Below are 16019 nucleotides of genomic sequence, written 5' to 3'. Positions count from 1 at the left end.
TTCTACAACTGCTATCTCTAATAAGTTTCATTAGTATTTAAGTAGCATTTATGCTCATCTGTGATGGAAGGAGGTAATGAACAGATTAGTATCTTACGAATAAAAGTGATTAATTCAGTCTATCACAAGGCCCACAGAGAAACGAATTATCATGAATGCTCACAATCACCCCTATGGTCAATTTTAAATAATCAGTTAGCCTAAAATGCATGTTTTTGGACTGTGGGAGGAAGCCTGAGTACCAAAGGATAACATGTGAAAAAAAAGTTTTGCAAAAAGTTCCCAACCCAGACTTCCTTCTTGGTGCAAGTGACAGTGCTAACAACCATACCAGTGTGCAGTCATAAAAATTACGTTCATGTTTCAGAGTTAAAATGCATATTACACTGAGATGGTGAAAAAAAATGCCTGTGGGGTAATGTGATATTGTGCTTGTATACCTTGCAGTAATTTAATGAATTAATTGGTGAAATGATTAAATCTATTAATCCTTTACTTTTGTCTTTCACTCCACAGATTGTGTATGAAGTTGTCACAGATGGGTGGCTGACATATGTGGAGGGTGTCTGTGTCATCTGGTTTACTATTGAGGTAATATTGCGTGTCATCTTCTGCCCTGACAAGGCAGAGTTCTTCCGCAGCACCCTCAACATCATAGACTTTGTAGCTATTGTGCCCTTTTACCTGGAGGTGGCGCTTAGCGGCCTCTCTTCCAAAACAGCCAAAGATGTGTTGAGCTTCCTGCGTGTGGTACGCTTTGTCCGTATCTTGCGTATATTCAAGCTGACCCGCCATTTTGTTGGTTTACGGGTCCTGGGCCACACCCTGCGGGCAAGCACCAATGAGTTCTTGCTGCTAATCATTTTCCTGGCACTGGGCGTCCTCATCTTTGCTACCATGATCTACTATGCTGAACGTATTGGAGCTGATCCAGATGATCCAACAGCTGCGGCCCACACCAACTTTAAGAACATTCCCATCGGCTTCTGGTGGGCTGTGGTAACCATGACCACGCTGGGATATGGGGATATGTACCCTGAGACATGGTCAGGAATGCTGGTGGGGGCCCTCTGTGCCTTGGCAGGTGTACTGACTATAGCTATGCCTGTGCCTGTCATTGTCAACAATTTTGGCATGTACTACTCCCTGGCCATGGCCAAGCAGAAGCTCCCCAAGAAGAGGAACAAGCACATCCCAAGAGCACCACAACCAGGCAGCCCTAACTACTGCAAACCAGATGCTCTGGCTATGGCGACTGCCTCTCCACACAGGCTAATGGGCAATGTGCTCGGGCCAGGCATGGTGGGATCTGGGAGTATGATGGGTACCGGAGATTGCCCACTGGCACAGGAAGAGATCATTGAGATAAACAGGGCAGGTAAGTGAAAGCACAGATTAAGCATGTATGTTACATAGTTCCACAAAAGTCATGAAACTCCAAAATTTAAAGAAAAAATTTTTGTTTGTTTATTCATTATTTTATTGGACTCTTAAACGGGAAAATAAATTCTGAAATAAAGTTCATCATTAAAATGTCAAGGCCAACATAGGCATTATAAACAGAACAATTAAAAAAAATAATAGAAAAAAACTATTCATATGTTAATCTGATGAAAGGTAAATCAGTGGATATCTTTTACCTCGAGTTAAACTTTTATACCCTCATGTTTCATTAATACCAAAATCAATCTATGTTGTAGATTTCTTAGCACCTGTAATTTTTTTGTTTTTCACTTGTTTAGTTTAATGTTGCAAGTTGCAATGAAATGTTGAAAATCACGACTCTATGCCCTTGGCTCTCTTGGTTGAAAACCCATCACCAGCACCTAAGGTGCCATTGGTTTTCCAACAGCAGGCAATATATAACTCATCCCAAATTGAGAAAAATAAGAATTTAGAAACCTTACTTGCTTAGTATTTTATGTAACCATTTAAACGTTCAAATTTGAACGTAATTTGAAGGAATGTCAATTTTAGACAATAAAAGATGAAAAAGGTTACTCCGTGCCCAATTTGAGGCCGATGTAGAAGAGTCTTAAAGCTGGGTGTTTTCTACAGCTCTGCTCCCAATAGACTCTTATTAAAAAAAAGTCAACCTATACTAATACTAACTCATTTTTTTCTCTGAAACTCATTTGGTGTCATTAGCAAGATTCTCTTAGCCTAGCAAGCCAGACCCCTACAGCAAAAAGCTGTACAGGGACGCACAACCCTGCGCCCAGGAGCAAATTCAATTTGCGGTCGCTAGGGGCGTCTAGATTTCTAGGCTAAGATTCTCTCCCAATGTGTGTGGTAGTTAATTCTGTAGTCAGAAATCTTTTTTTCTCTACCAATTGTCCTATTCCATAATGTTGATAATTGGAATCTCCTTACTTGAAATGACTGAAAATAATATATATATATATAGATATATATATCTATATATATATCTATATATATATAGATATATATATGAAAATATGTAGTGCTTGAAATAATATCGTACTGTCAAAATTTCTTGTTCTCAAAATGCTGACTAGAGATTTGCTGTCAGCACAGTACTGCTCTGAAAAGTGGGTACCAAATTTTGAAACTTAATAAAGTTATGTCTGTTATGTGTGTGCATGCACGCAAACTAATTATACTGCTTCTTTCCAAAGTGAAGCACTGTCTGTAATGGCAAGTTTACTCATATTTAGCCCCTTTTATAGCTTGCGTATTATATGCTATAACATAGACCAGAGGTTCCCAACAATTTTTCCTGGACACATGCACACAAAAAGGATACTCTCTAATTAAACTCAAAATCAAATATCAAAATCTATGTGTAGTTTTGTGGCTCCACCTCTATTAAGTGAGTGCTTGCTCAAGGGGACACACATTTTGTCAGGGATAATGACGTTGGCAAGGAACCAGCCCTCTGAATGACATCTGACTGCAGGTCACCAAGCTCCCTGGGAAAGCCATTGACAGAAAAATGGAAATGTGTGGATATGTTATGTAGAACATAATTACTGTGAATCAAATGAGAGATAAAGTATCATTTTTTCTGATATACTGATGTGTTCTGTAAGTTCTTGTGGCGAGTGCTCTAATGGAGCTCTTGGTTTTATGCCGGGTTCCATCCATCCATTTTCTATACCCGCTTAATCCGCCGGTCGGGTCGCGGGGGGGGCTGGAGCCTATCCCAGCAGTCTTTATGCCGGGTTGAAGGGTTCAAATGTTGTTTTTAATGCAGTCATAGAAAATGTATTATTATCCGCACTTTATTTCAATTCAATTCGGTTTTATTGATATAGCGTCAAATGACAATAGATACCATCTTGAGGCACTTCAAGAATATAATCCAAATGAATCCAAATAAAGTACAATTCATTGTAATCCAATCATAATCCAATCAAATTAATCAAATTCCAAATGAGTCCAATTCATACAAAGTCAATGCAAAAAAGTAGCCTAGCTAAGTAAACCAACATTGGAATGATGGAAAGAAAAAACTCCCTTTTAACAGGAAGAAACCTCTGGCAGAACCAGTCTGAGGAACAGTGGCCACCTGCCTCCATCGGCTGGGAGTTGAGAGGACAGGAAGGAGGGGACAACAAGCACCATAACACTAGGACAGGTACAGCTGTTGAGAAAGAGAAAGACAAGCTAATGATGATAATAATGTCATGCATACATGGAGAGTAAAAGAGAATAGAGTGAGGAAAGGTGCATCAAGATAGCTCTGTCTGTCCCAAATTGTGAAAGAATTTATTTTTCAACCGGCTCAAAGAGTTCACATTTAAAACATGTTTAAAAACACAGTTAAAACATACATAAGGGGGAGGACAGAAATAGCAACAGGTACTGCTAATTCTATCTGATATTGTTCAAGGTGGTTATGGCAGAGGGAATGAAAGATTTTTTATAGATATTTTTCTGGGCCAGTGGGACTTTATGGTTTCTGCCTAATAGTAGCAGCTGAAAGGAGTGGTAAAGTGGGTGGGAGGGGTCCTCAAGGATCTGGGTGGCTTTAACAGAGGTGTTTGGGGTAAGGTGATTATTTTACTGACCTGATTAATTATGCGGGAGAGTTTTGTTTTATGTTGAGGTGGCAATACAAATTGTTGAAGGTGAGAATGGATTTGATCAGTGATTTGTAGACCACAGTTCAAATATCCTTGCTGACATAGAAAGTCAGGTTGAGAGGCTGATGCGCCTTTTAATACACTATGTTAGCGTGTTGTTTGAAGGACAGGCAGGTGTCCATTTCTGTTCCCAGGTATTTAAAAAACTGAACCTGCTCCACCACCTGACCCTCTGAGTAGGAACGAAGAGTTCTCTGTGCCCCCACAGCACAGCTCTTTAGTTTTGGAGATGTGGTGATCTAGTGAGTTTCCAGCAGAAGTTTGGACCAGACTATTGACTGTCTGCTGGTATTCAGACAGAGCTTGAGTTTAAAATGAATGTTCTGGATTAAAACCATTGAAAAGAACCTGTTGAGGTCTGTCCTGTAAAAAAACTTCTTATCCATAAAACCAGTGTGGGGTGGACCTGAAGATCAGAGAGGCAGTGCAGCAATATTGCGTATAGTATTAGAAGCAGAAGAGAAGTCCATGAATAAAATCTGAGGGTGGGGGTGTGAGTCCAAAAGTGTGAGACTTGCATCCTCTATACCACATTTTGCCCTGTAGGCAAACTGAGGTTGATCGAGTTAGTCTGACAGCATGTTTGACAGCTGATCACACACTACTCTCTCCATGAATTTTACACAGGACAAATGTTAGTAATCTTTCAGATCCTTTGCATGAGTTTTTCTAGGGATTCTGATGACAGTTGACTTCTTCCACTGGACGGGGACAGAGCCATAGTCCAGAAGATGCTGGAACAGCTTGGTGAGGACCCCACGTAACTGATGGGAGCAGTCTTTGAGCACCCTAACCCTAACCAGGTGGTTGGTGTGCTGTGGCTGTTGAAACGATTAAAAAACTGTTTAACTGCTCAGCAAAGGAGGCAGAATCCATGTGGTCAGTCACTGTGGGTTTGGGGGCTCTGTCCATCATGATGTTTAACCCCTAACATGCCTCCCTCTCATTTCCAAATGTTAGTTTCTGCTCAACCCTGTTCTTGTCGTTGATCTCTTTGATCTTGGCCTTCCTTCTGAACTCCTTCTCTAGTTCCCTCACCCTGAATTTGTAACCTTCCAAAAAAACCTTTATCTTCTGGACCAGGCAGATTTTCATGTCCTTTGAAATCAATTTTCTATTGTTTGGTTAGATAGTTACATGTTTGGTAGGTGTGAGAATGTCCTTAGAGAATAGAATATATGAAATCTGTTCTATCTATACAGACTTCAATGTACATCTGTTACTCTGTTAAAATCTCTACCATATCAAAAGGGAAGATACCGCAAACTCTGGTCCATCATGCTGGATTTTATTACACAAACAACGTTTCGGCCAGTGTGGCCTTTCTAAAGTTTTTACAAGTTTTTACAAGTTTTTACACAGCAAAGTGAAGACACCCCTTATAAATTGTCCTCTAGTTTTTTTTGCGGTATCTTCCCTTTTGAAGTGAACAAGTACCCGCTACCTGCACCTCGAAACTTCTGGTGTGCGTTGGTTTCTTCCTCCTAAAATCTCTACCATAGTCATTAGTCAACACAACCCCTTAATGTACAAACACTTAGGGCGTATTCAGACCAGGAAAGTCCGATAGTTCACTTGCTTTGGTCCGAACCTTTTTTTTTCATTTTGGTCCGGTTCGCTTTCAGACTGTACATTTCATTTCAGTAAACGGACCAAAATATGTCAACAAAGCCACGCGCCCTGAAGTCGTTCGGCTATTGGTCAGAATCAACACGCGCAACACAAAGTGCTAAGTTCAAAAGTGAATGTAGTCATGGATGCTTTCCGTGCCGTTATTGCTTTTAATATAATCAAAACTATATGTTTTTTCAACGTTTTGCTATTTTCACAACTGTGATTTGTGAGCGTTTTTATGAGTGCGCTCCAAATATATGATATGTGGGCATCTGCCCAAACGTCCACAAGAGCACGGGTCTCCTCTTCGGCCCACGTTTGTCCCCTACTCATTTTCGGTCTAGAAATATTATTTTCGGTCTTTCGTTAGCTTTACCACAGCCGGTCTAGTAATTAGAAGAACGACGCTCTGTTACCTAGCAGCAGACAAACGACGGATGCTCCCGAGGTACAAAAAAGCAAAAAGTCTGGTATTAGGTCCGGTCTGCTTTCACGCCTCCAAAAGATCCGCACCAGGGTTCGTTTGATCCGGACCGAGTCCGACCTTTCAGCTCGGTCTCGGTCCGCTTGTTTGGTCCGGACCAGAGTTCGGTGGTTTGTATTCAGACCATCCCAAAAGGTCCGAACCAACGAAAATCTGGTCCGTTTGGTCGTTTGGTCCGGACCAAACGAGGTAGGTGTGAATACGCCCTTAGATCACAGTGATCTGCGAGAACTGTCTTGGTACACAATGTGGTCTTAAAGACAGTCATTAGTTCATAATGTTTACGGCTGTCAGTCTCCTTAGTCTGTTCCGTATCCCTCCTCTGGTTCTTTCCTTCGTATCCACTTTCTTTTGTGTCGCCGAAGTAAGTCCAGCGTAGTTTAATCACAAAGACATATCTCCGCTGGCTTCAGTAGGTAGTCCCTTGGGTTGGTGAGCCTCCCTGGATTGGTGTTGATTGGCGGCATCCTTTTTGAGCAAAGTCCATTTACATGCCACAATCTAGTAATAATAAGAGTCTGAATAGATATATAACTGTTGGCATTCAACATTTTGACAAGACACAATCTGTCCGGGAAAACATATAAAACAACAAAATGATGCCGAAAATACACAGAAGCTTGAACCGTGTCAGGAGTTGCTCTCTTCGCACAGCAGCACTCCTGTGTCTGAGCCCCCATAAGGTGAGACAGGCTCTGAAACACATCAAACCCAACAAAGCAACAGGTCCAGATGGGGCTTCATGATGGGTTCGGAAACTTTGCGCTAGAGTTGACAGCACTTTTCACCAGTCTTTTTAACATTACACTGGTACAGACCACTGTCCCATACTACCTCAAGTCAGCTCCGGTCATTCCTTTACCCAAAAAGACAGCCATTACATTCCCGAATGATTACTGACCAGTATTCTTGACACCAGTGCTGATAAAATGTTTTAAATGACCAGTCCTGACACACATTAGAACCAACATTTTACCATCCCTGGATCAGTATAAGCTTGCTTACGAGACAAACATATCTTCTGAGGACTCTGTGTTAGTGGTCCTTTACAATGCACTCACATACTTGGATCAGAGAAACAGTTTTGTGTAGATGTTACTATTTGATTACAGCTCTGTCTGTAACACCATCCCCCTATAATCCAACAGCCTGGGCCTCAACACACAACAGTGCAACAGGGTCCTGAACACCCTCACCTGCATACCACAGACTATGCATTTGGTTAACATGTCTCACCTGCGACCACTCTGAACACTGATGTCCCACAGAAATATGTGCTGAACCCCCTTCCTCTTCTCCCTTTACACCTACAACTTCAAACCTAACTCTTTGATCAATACCATAGTGACGTTTGCAGATGACATCATTGTGGTAGGCAGAATCAAAAACAACAGTGAGTCTGCCTACAGAACAGAGGTTTAGAACCTGGGATGCTGGAGCAGAATCAACAAATTAATACTCAGCACCTCCACAACAGAGAAGGACAAGATCCTACATCCATCTACCCATCGACATCAGTGGCTTGATAGTGGAGGTTGTGGTGACCTTCAAATACAGACTTGCAGTGAACACCAGTCAGTACTACACTTGGTCCATCAACACCACTGTGATGGCCAATAAAGGACTTCAGATTCCATTACCTGACATAATTGATGACTGGTTTGACGTTGCGGGAGCCTGGAAGGTAAGTAATAGAAAAAGTGAAACGACCAAAAAAAACAGGGACCGATGGGCTTGGCGGGGGTTTAACCTTTTCACATTCTAGAGGTATGAAAGGTTCTTATGGTCTTTCCACACTATGAAGGGCTATTTGGCTCTCTCAAACCAATGCCTCTATTCTTCAAGAGCGAGTTTGATTGCTAAAATTTCCTGATTGCCTACATCATAGTTTTGCTCAGTGACGGACAGCCATTGGGAATGCGCAGGGGAGAACGGGAGACAGTACGGCACCCACACCTGAATCTGAAGCATCCATCTCCAGAGTGAACTGATGGTCGGGGTTAGGCTGAGGATGGTTGCAGAGATGAGTATATCTTTGAGGTGTTGGAACGGCAGGTCGGCTTCGGGAGTCCAGAGAAAGGTGGTTTTAACAGACGTTAACTTGGTTAGGGGAGATGCAATATGCTATAGTTGTGGATGAATCTGTGATAAAAGTTTGCGAAATCAAGAAATCCTTGGAGTTGCTTACGGTTGGTGGAAGTGTGACATTCTGCCACTGCCTTAATTTTGTCTGGGTCCGTCTTCACTGGAGAAGAGGACAGCCTAATGATTCTAGCAGCAAGAGACTCACAAATGTGGAGCTGCATGGTTTCGTGTTCAGGATTGGACAAGTTGTACATTCTCCTAGAAGGTAGGGGTGCTCCAGGTATTAGACCTATGGTGCAGTCATAAGTGCGGTGAGGAGGTAAAGATGAGGCCTTGTCTTTGCTGAGTTCATGGTACTTGGTCCAGACAGGTCCACCGGGTGAAAAGGGGAACCTGATGTTGGTGAACTGGAGGACCGGAGAGCCGATTTGAGGAAGTTAGAGAGGCAACAGGCTCCAACTCTCATTCCAGCAGTCAGACAAGAGGATGTGTGCAGGTTATGTAATGCGAGCCAGGGAAAACCTAGAATTATAACAAAGCTAGAGATGGGGAACAAAAGGAACTATTTTTTTTTCACAGCGGTTACCAGAAACAATCAAGGTGATGGGTTTGGTTTTGTGTATGATAGTGGTTAATATACCTCCATCCAGAGCCGAGACCATGATGGGTGAAGGTAGGGGTTCCAGGGGAAGATGAAGCTGAGAGGCCACACCAGGATCCAGGAGGTTTTGTTCAGCTCATGAATCAACTAGTGCTAAAAGTTCTTTAGTGGTATTACCGAGCTGGATGGTCACAGGTAGTGTTAAGTGAAGAGGATTATCATTCTTAGTACCGCCCACCAGTAATCCTGCTTCTACTGGTGGGCTCTGTGTTTGGTCGCACTGGAGAGGCGGCAATGAAAGGATTTTTAGAACTATAGTAGATCCACTCATTGGCCCTTAACTGGCAAAGTCATTCCTCAGGAGTGAGGAATGACCCCACCAACCTCTTTCTGCCGCCACAATGTGGAATTCAATGATGAATTCAGCCACTGACTGACTTCCCTGTTTTAGATTTAATAGTTTTTTGGCAGTATTGACTTTGCAAAGAGAGTAATCGAATGTTATCTTAAAATAATAATAGAAAATAACTCTCTATGGAACACAGGATTTCCACTGGTGAAGTGAGACAATCCGGTGAAAGCTGGTTGCTCCTGCAGCTCCTTAAGACTGTGGCTGTGTTCGAAACCGCCTACTACATACTACATACTTGCAAACGGCATACTCATTCGATCAGACAGTATGCAGAGCGTTTACACACAGTGCACTTCGCTCCTGAAGCAGATTTCGCTTAAGCTATAAACTCTTTAAATATATAACTTTAGCAACATTTGAAACATTTTCAGGCGAGAAAGTAGTCGTTTAGATCCCCAACGTGTTGAAAATCTGACAAAATACCGACTATTTACAATTTTGTTCCAACGAATTTGGCGCTACTAAAGCTAGCCGCAGTGAGTAACGCACTTCCGGTTATTTTCACAAAATGAACCTACCCTCGTTGTAGCTAGCTTGGATCTGCCGTTTTGACAGGAAATGACGATCGGCGACGTCAAGTTACGTTGCATCTTGGGTAGTTTGAGTATGACAAGTAACCACATGATGGATACTCAACATTTCGGCGAATCTAGTATGCATCCGGGAACTTAAAAAAAGTTAAAGTTAGGGGGAGTAGTAGGAGTGGTAGGAGAAGTATGCGGTTTTGAACACAGCACATGTCTTGAGGAGGACAAACAAGGAACAGTTGTGAAGGCTGGAGCAATCCAGACTCTGCCATGGACTTCCTGGAAACCTGCTTAGCCCCACCTAAGGCCCAGAAACCATGACAACAACACCACAGCCAAGCAGACACAGGACTCAGGGAGAATTAGAGTTAAAACAGAGTTTATTTACAAGTTGTGGGTGTTGAAAGTAAGTAAGGTTTATTAGTAACGTTTCCCGATAAGGAATTTGTCCAGACAATGGGTATATTTGTCCTTACTTGATCCAGGAGGGAATCCAAAGTGGAGTAGAGGGTGCTGGCTGTGGTGCAGAGGTTCTGAGTCGGCGGCGGGGCGAGCAGGCAGGTATGTGGAACAGGCTGGCAGGAGGAGGGTAACAATAGATGCCAGTCGGGGCATAGAAATCCAAGGCTTGGAGAGTGGATGAAGGAAATGGCGCTGAAGAAAACAAAAAGGCAATGTCAGAGCAAGGAGTTTAACTTGCAATACAACACAGGAGTCGGCCTAATTACCACTAGAGAAGTGAGACAATCTGGTGAAGACTGGTTGCTCCTGCAGCTCCTAAAAGAGTGTCCTGATGAGGGCAGATAAACAGGTGTGGAAGCAGGAGCAATCCAGACTCTGACCCGAGCTCCCAGGAAACCTGCCCAGCCCCACCTAAGACTCAGAAACCACAGTAAAAAAACACAGCCAAGCATGATCGTGACAGATATAATATAAATGCAATGATCTCTGATGTGTATGATATCAATCCCTTTAAGATTAGGGAAGTTATTCAATAAGATGGAATGAAAGTCATCAATAAGTTAAAATCTACATTTTCTTCTTATGTTTTCGGTCAAACTCGTGATGTTGTTTTAGAAGAGCTAACCTCAAATTTAGCCAAATTCAAACTTTGTGACTCCTGTCTAACCCAAAATACTAAGAAAACAATGTCTTAAGTCTTTTTTATGAAAAACCATCTGCATCTGATATTGAGAATGGAAGGCTAAATTTTATTGCTTTAAGATGATAAGAAACTGTCTGACATTTGACTGTGTGACCTTGCTGTCTTTAAATCCTGATATTTTCTGTCTTTGATTGTTTGCTTTGACAGTTTTTCTGTTTAAGGAGCAAAGATTTTAAATGATTTACCTGTTGATTTGAATCTTCTGAACTTCAACTCTTTAAGAGAGCTGTTAAATCTTACCTTGTTAAAATCAACAAATTTGTACTAATGTCTAGTTGGAAAACATTGTTTAACACCCTGGACAGGTCGCCAGGGACAAAGCAGACAAACAACCACACCCATGCTCACACTCACTCCGAGGGACAATTTTTTAGAGACACCAATTAACCTAACATGCATGTTTTTGGACAGTGGGGGGAAGCCGGAGTACTGGGAGAGATCCCACGCATACACGGGGAGAACATGCAAACTCCACAAAGAAAGGCCCCAGGTGGGGATTGAAGCTGGAACCCCCTTGCTGTGAGGCAACAGTGCTAACTACCACACCACATGCAGTCCCCATGTTTATTGTATTGTTGTTAAATGTACATTGTTTGATGAGTTTGAACACTGAGGGGCTCAGCATTCAAGGACTGTACTTACATTTCTGAATTTCAGCCAAATGCTGATAAAAAATCTTACCTAAAAATCATTTTCTTGCATTGGAACACAGAAAACTCAACCTTCAACTTAAGCCACAAAGACTAACCAAAAAAGAATAGAACAAACACAAAACACATAACAGATATTCAAAGAAATTATGAAAACAAAATACAACCTCAAAAACACCCAGACCATCACCGTAAAAATTCCCTATTCCATCATTTTAGCTATACAGCTCTGTTATGCCAGTTTTTCATACCATGGGACTCTCCTTGACTGGTTTCACCCGGCTGACATGGAAGTTGGGGTGGACTCTCAGGGACCGGGGCAAACGCAGAAGAACATAGGAAGGACCGATGACCTTGGACAGTGGAAATGGACCTACGAACCGTGGAGCCAGTTTCCTGGTGACGACATGGAGAGGTAAGTCCTGCGTTTAGAGCCAGACCTTCCGGCCACGCTTGTACGCCGGAGCAGGTCGGTGCCTCCGATATGCAGCCCTCTTCATGCGGTCCACACTACATAGGGGTACCTTGCGGGCGGCTGCCCAGATATGTTGGCAACGCCAGACCGTGGTGTGAGCTGATGGGACAGTGATATCCTTTTCAGCCTCAGAAAAGATAGGGGGCTGATGTACAAAGACACACTGGAACGGTGACATGCCGGTGGCTGAGGTGTGGAGCGAGTTGTGGGCATATTCCACCCACAACAGATTCTTACTCCAGGAAGCCGGATTCTGTGACACCAGGCACCGAAGGCATGTCTCCAATTCCTGGTTGAGATTCTGGCCGTTCGATTCCGGGTGATACCCAGAGGTAAGCCTGAAGGTGGCTCCAATGAGCTTGCAGAATCCTTTCCAGAATCTGGAGGTGAACAAGGACCCCCGAGCTGAAACAATATATTTAGGAAATCCATGGATACGAAACACATGAGTTGTCATAAGTTCAGCTGTTTCTTTGGCAAATGGCAATTTTGGCAAAGCAATGAAATGAGTCATCTTAGAAAATCGGTCCACCACTATTGGGACAGTGGTGCTACCTTCAGAGACCGGGAGCCCTGTGATGAAGTCCAGAGAGATCTCAGCCTAGAGACGAGTAGGAACAGGGAGTGGCTGCAGCAACCCCATCTGCACTCTGCAGGAGGTCTTGTTGCAGGCGCAGATGGAGCACGCCTCCACATACTCCCGAATCTCTCGTTCCATAGATGGCCACCAAAACCTCTGGGAAATGACATGCATGGTTCTTTTGACTCCCGGATGGCAGGTGAGCACCAAGGTGTGAGCCCAATGGATCACCTGTGGACACATATCAACAGGGACAAACAAGCGATTCACCGAACAACCACTAGGTGTCGGATTCTCACCATTAGCTCGCTTCACCTCAGATTCTATTTGCCAAGTTATGATAATAATAATAATAATAATACATTTTATATATGGGTGCCTTTCATGACACTCAAGGTCACCTTACAAAAAAAGTGCATTAGTTAAAAAAAACGAGTACAAAATAAAAAAAAACACGACGAAGATCTATATAAAATCAAGCAAACTGAGGATGGTATGGTCAGACAGAGAAGGCTAAGTAAAAGAAATGGGTTTTGAGCTGTGATTTTAAAGGAGGAGAGAGAGGTAGTATCACAGATGGATTGTGTTCCAGAGACGGGGGACAGCACGGCTAAAGGCTCGGGACCCCATCGAGGATGAGCGGAAAGAGGAGCATGGAGGAGGAAGATCGGAGAGTCCTGGAGGGAGTGTAGATGTAAAGGAGATCAGAAAGTTATGGAGGTGCAAAGTTATGAAGAACCTTGAAGGCGAGAAGGAGAATCATGTAATCTATGCAGTGTTTGATGGGTAGCCAGTGCAGGTCTTGAAGAACAGGAGTGATGTGTTTTATGGAGGGGGTTCTGGTGATGATCCGGGCAGCTGAATTCTGGACCAGTTGGAGTTTATGGAGAAGCTTGAGTGGTAGACCAGAAAGGAGGGAATTGCAGAAGTAGAGACGGGAGGTGATGAAGGCATTGACTAAGATGGCAGTACTGTGGGGTGTGAGAGACAGGCGGAGACCGTGGATGTTGCGCAGGTGAAAATATGCTGACCGGCGAGGTTGTTGATATGAGCTTCAAAGGATAGAGTACTGTCGAGGATGACACCCAGGCTCTTAACTTTGGGGGAGGAAGGGACTGTGGAGTTGTCGATTGTTATTGAGAAGCTGGGGGACATGGCCAGAGTGTGCTTGGAGCCAACAAGGAGAACCTCGGTTTTATTGCTGTTGAGTCTGAGAAAGTTTGAGTGAACCAGGAATTTACGTCAGTGAGGCAGTCAGAGAGGGATGACGGTAGAAGGGTGGAGGTGGAGTGAGGCTTGGAGGAGAGATAGAGCTGGGTGTCATCTACACAGCAATGAAAGTGAATACAAAATTTGCTGAAGATGTGACCCAGCGGTAGGAGGCAGATTATAAAGAGTAGGGGGCCCAGGACGGAGCCCTGGGGAATACCGGTAGTGACTGGGGTGAGCTGTGATCTGAAATTTGAACAAACTGAGTACAGTCAGAGAGGTATGACTTAAACCAGGCAAGGGGGGTGCCAATGAAACCAAGTGAAGCAAGTCTGTCAAGGTGAGTGATGTGAGTGATTGTGTCGAATGCTGCACTGAGATCGAGGAGGATGAGGATAGATAATAGTCCAGAATCAGCTGCCATAAGAAGGTCATTTGTGATTTTTACCTTTTTTATCGAGTTATTGCAAGTTATTATTACTGTTTTGAAGGATGAAGGAACAACACCAGAGGAAAAAGAGGACTGGATGATCTTGGTTATTAACACATTGACTCCCAAGTCACGTAAAACTACGTTTTTACTGCCCATGCGTTGGCTCCCACATGGTAAAAATACGTTTTTACATTTTTTTATGGATTCTGAATCTAGACATTCTAATGCACATTCTGTGTGATTTTTGTAATTATGTGATGAACAGAACTGACATAGATGGCAGTCAAAAACTGGTGTCATCATCTGGACATTTTGATCATTACGCCAATGGCTTTGCGTCAACTCAAGAACAATTTTGATAACGCTGCATTGATTGTTGTGCATTTCCGCATTTTGTCCAATCGCACGTGTCGGTTTCCAGAGGGTGGCGGTAAAGTAACATAAACAAACAACAAGAAGGAGAAGAAGACACGCGACAAGTCTAAGGAGGCGGTCTTATGAACAGGTTAGCTTTGCAACATGCGACACGACGCAAATCCTCTGACCCGGATATGTAAGTATCTAAAGTGCGACAGGCTGAAAGAGCGCACGTTTCACAAAAGCCCCGATATCAGTTTGTTGTTGATTTTGGTGGATACCCGCCTTGGTTTAGCTAAGGATAGCTCGCTAATGGCGGCACCTAGAGACACGCAGTTTTGACCCACAAAGAGTTTAAAGTCTCAGCTTTCAAACGAGCCATAAAATGTTTCAGTGGCCCTATCACATAATATGCTGTGACTGTACAAAAAACGTCAAAAAAATGGTTTAGAACGCTGGGATTCTACGACATAATTCTGTAAAAACCGCTGGTATTCAATGTGTTAAAGAGAAAAGGGAAGAAAGGCAGTCTTTAACCAGGTTGGTAGGTAAAAGATTAAGCTGACAGGTTGATGATTTAATTCAATTCAATTCATTTTTATTTATATAGCGCCAAATACAACAAATGTCATCTCAAGGCACTTAGATAGTAAGTCCAATTCAAGCCAATTGGAATTCAATTCATTGTAATCATAATTATTCATAAAATAATCCAATTCGTTCATATAGAACCAATTCAAAAACAATTTCCTAGCTAAGGAAACCAACAGAGGATACAGGTCGTTTAGGCCGCAGTCGTTTAGGCCCCCCTGCAGTCGTTTAGGCCACAGGGAGCAGTCATTTAGGCCAGGCTACCTGAGCAGCTGAAATCTTTATTATTGTACATTCGTTATTATAAGATATAAGTCAGCTCTACTGGTCTGTCTGGGTAGCCTACATATCTATGGTAAATAAATAAACACCAAACAGTAAATAGAAATACATTTATATTAATATCAATCATCTGATATTCATTAGTGCTGCTTATCCATTCTCTTTTTTTTCGTTCAAGACTATATAAATCAATCAGTGTTGTGCCAGTTCACAACTTTTCTGAACTAGTTCAAGTTCAGTTCTTACATGCTCAAAGTGAACAGTTCACGTTCAAAGTTCAATATTTTAATTCTGAACTAGTTCAAAGTTCAGTTCATTTTAATTTTTTCGTGAGATATTCAAATAAATACTTTTTTTCACACTACGAGCTAGAAATCACTATACGTTCTTTGAAACTGCTCATTGTAGACATTTGCTCATGACACTGCAATTGTGGGTTTCTTAC

At 42.6% G+C, this 16019-nt stretch overlaps 1 protein-coding gene across 6 annotated transcripts in view; it reads left to right on the top strand.

The window, feature by feature from the left end:
* LOC142371619 (voltage-gated potassium channel KCNC1-like) overlaps positions 1–16019 on the top strand; it is a 181658-nt gene that overhangs the window by 77373 nt on the left and 88266 nt on the right. For 4 of the 6 annotated variants that reach the window (XM_075454327.1, XM_075454326.1, XM_075454324.1 and 1 more), the window contains exons 3-4: positions 517–1378; positions 3491–3601. In XM_075454327.1, the coding sequence (XP_075310442.1) occupies positions 517–1378; positions 3491–3601 (973 nt within the window). Of the gene's footprint in view, positions 1–516; positions 1379–3490; positions 4857–16019 lie in introns of all 6 variants that reach the window. The other 2 variants (XR_012768080.1, XM_075454325.1) reach the window with 2 other exon arrangements.

Source organism: Odontesthes bonariensis, chromosome 21 (genome assembly GCF_027942865.1).
Source record: "Odontesthes bonariensis isolate fOdoBon6 chromosome 21, fOdoBon6.hap1, whole genome shotgun sequence".
In the NCBI taxonomy this organism is placed as follows: Eukaryota; Metazoa; Chordata; class Actinopteri; order Atheriniformes; family Atherinopsidae; genus Odontesthes; species Odontesthes bonariensis.
The sequence above is the reverse complement of the archived record's forward strand: the minus strand, read 5'-3'. Positions and strand labels throughout refer to the sequence as shown.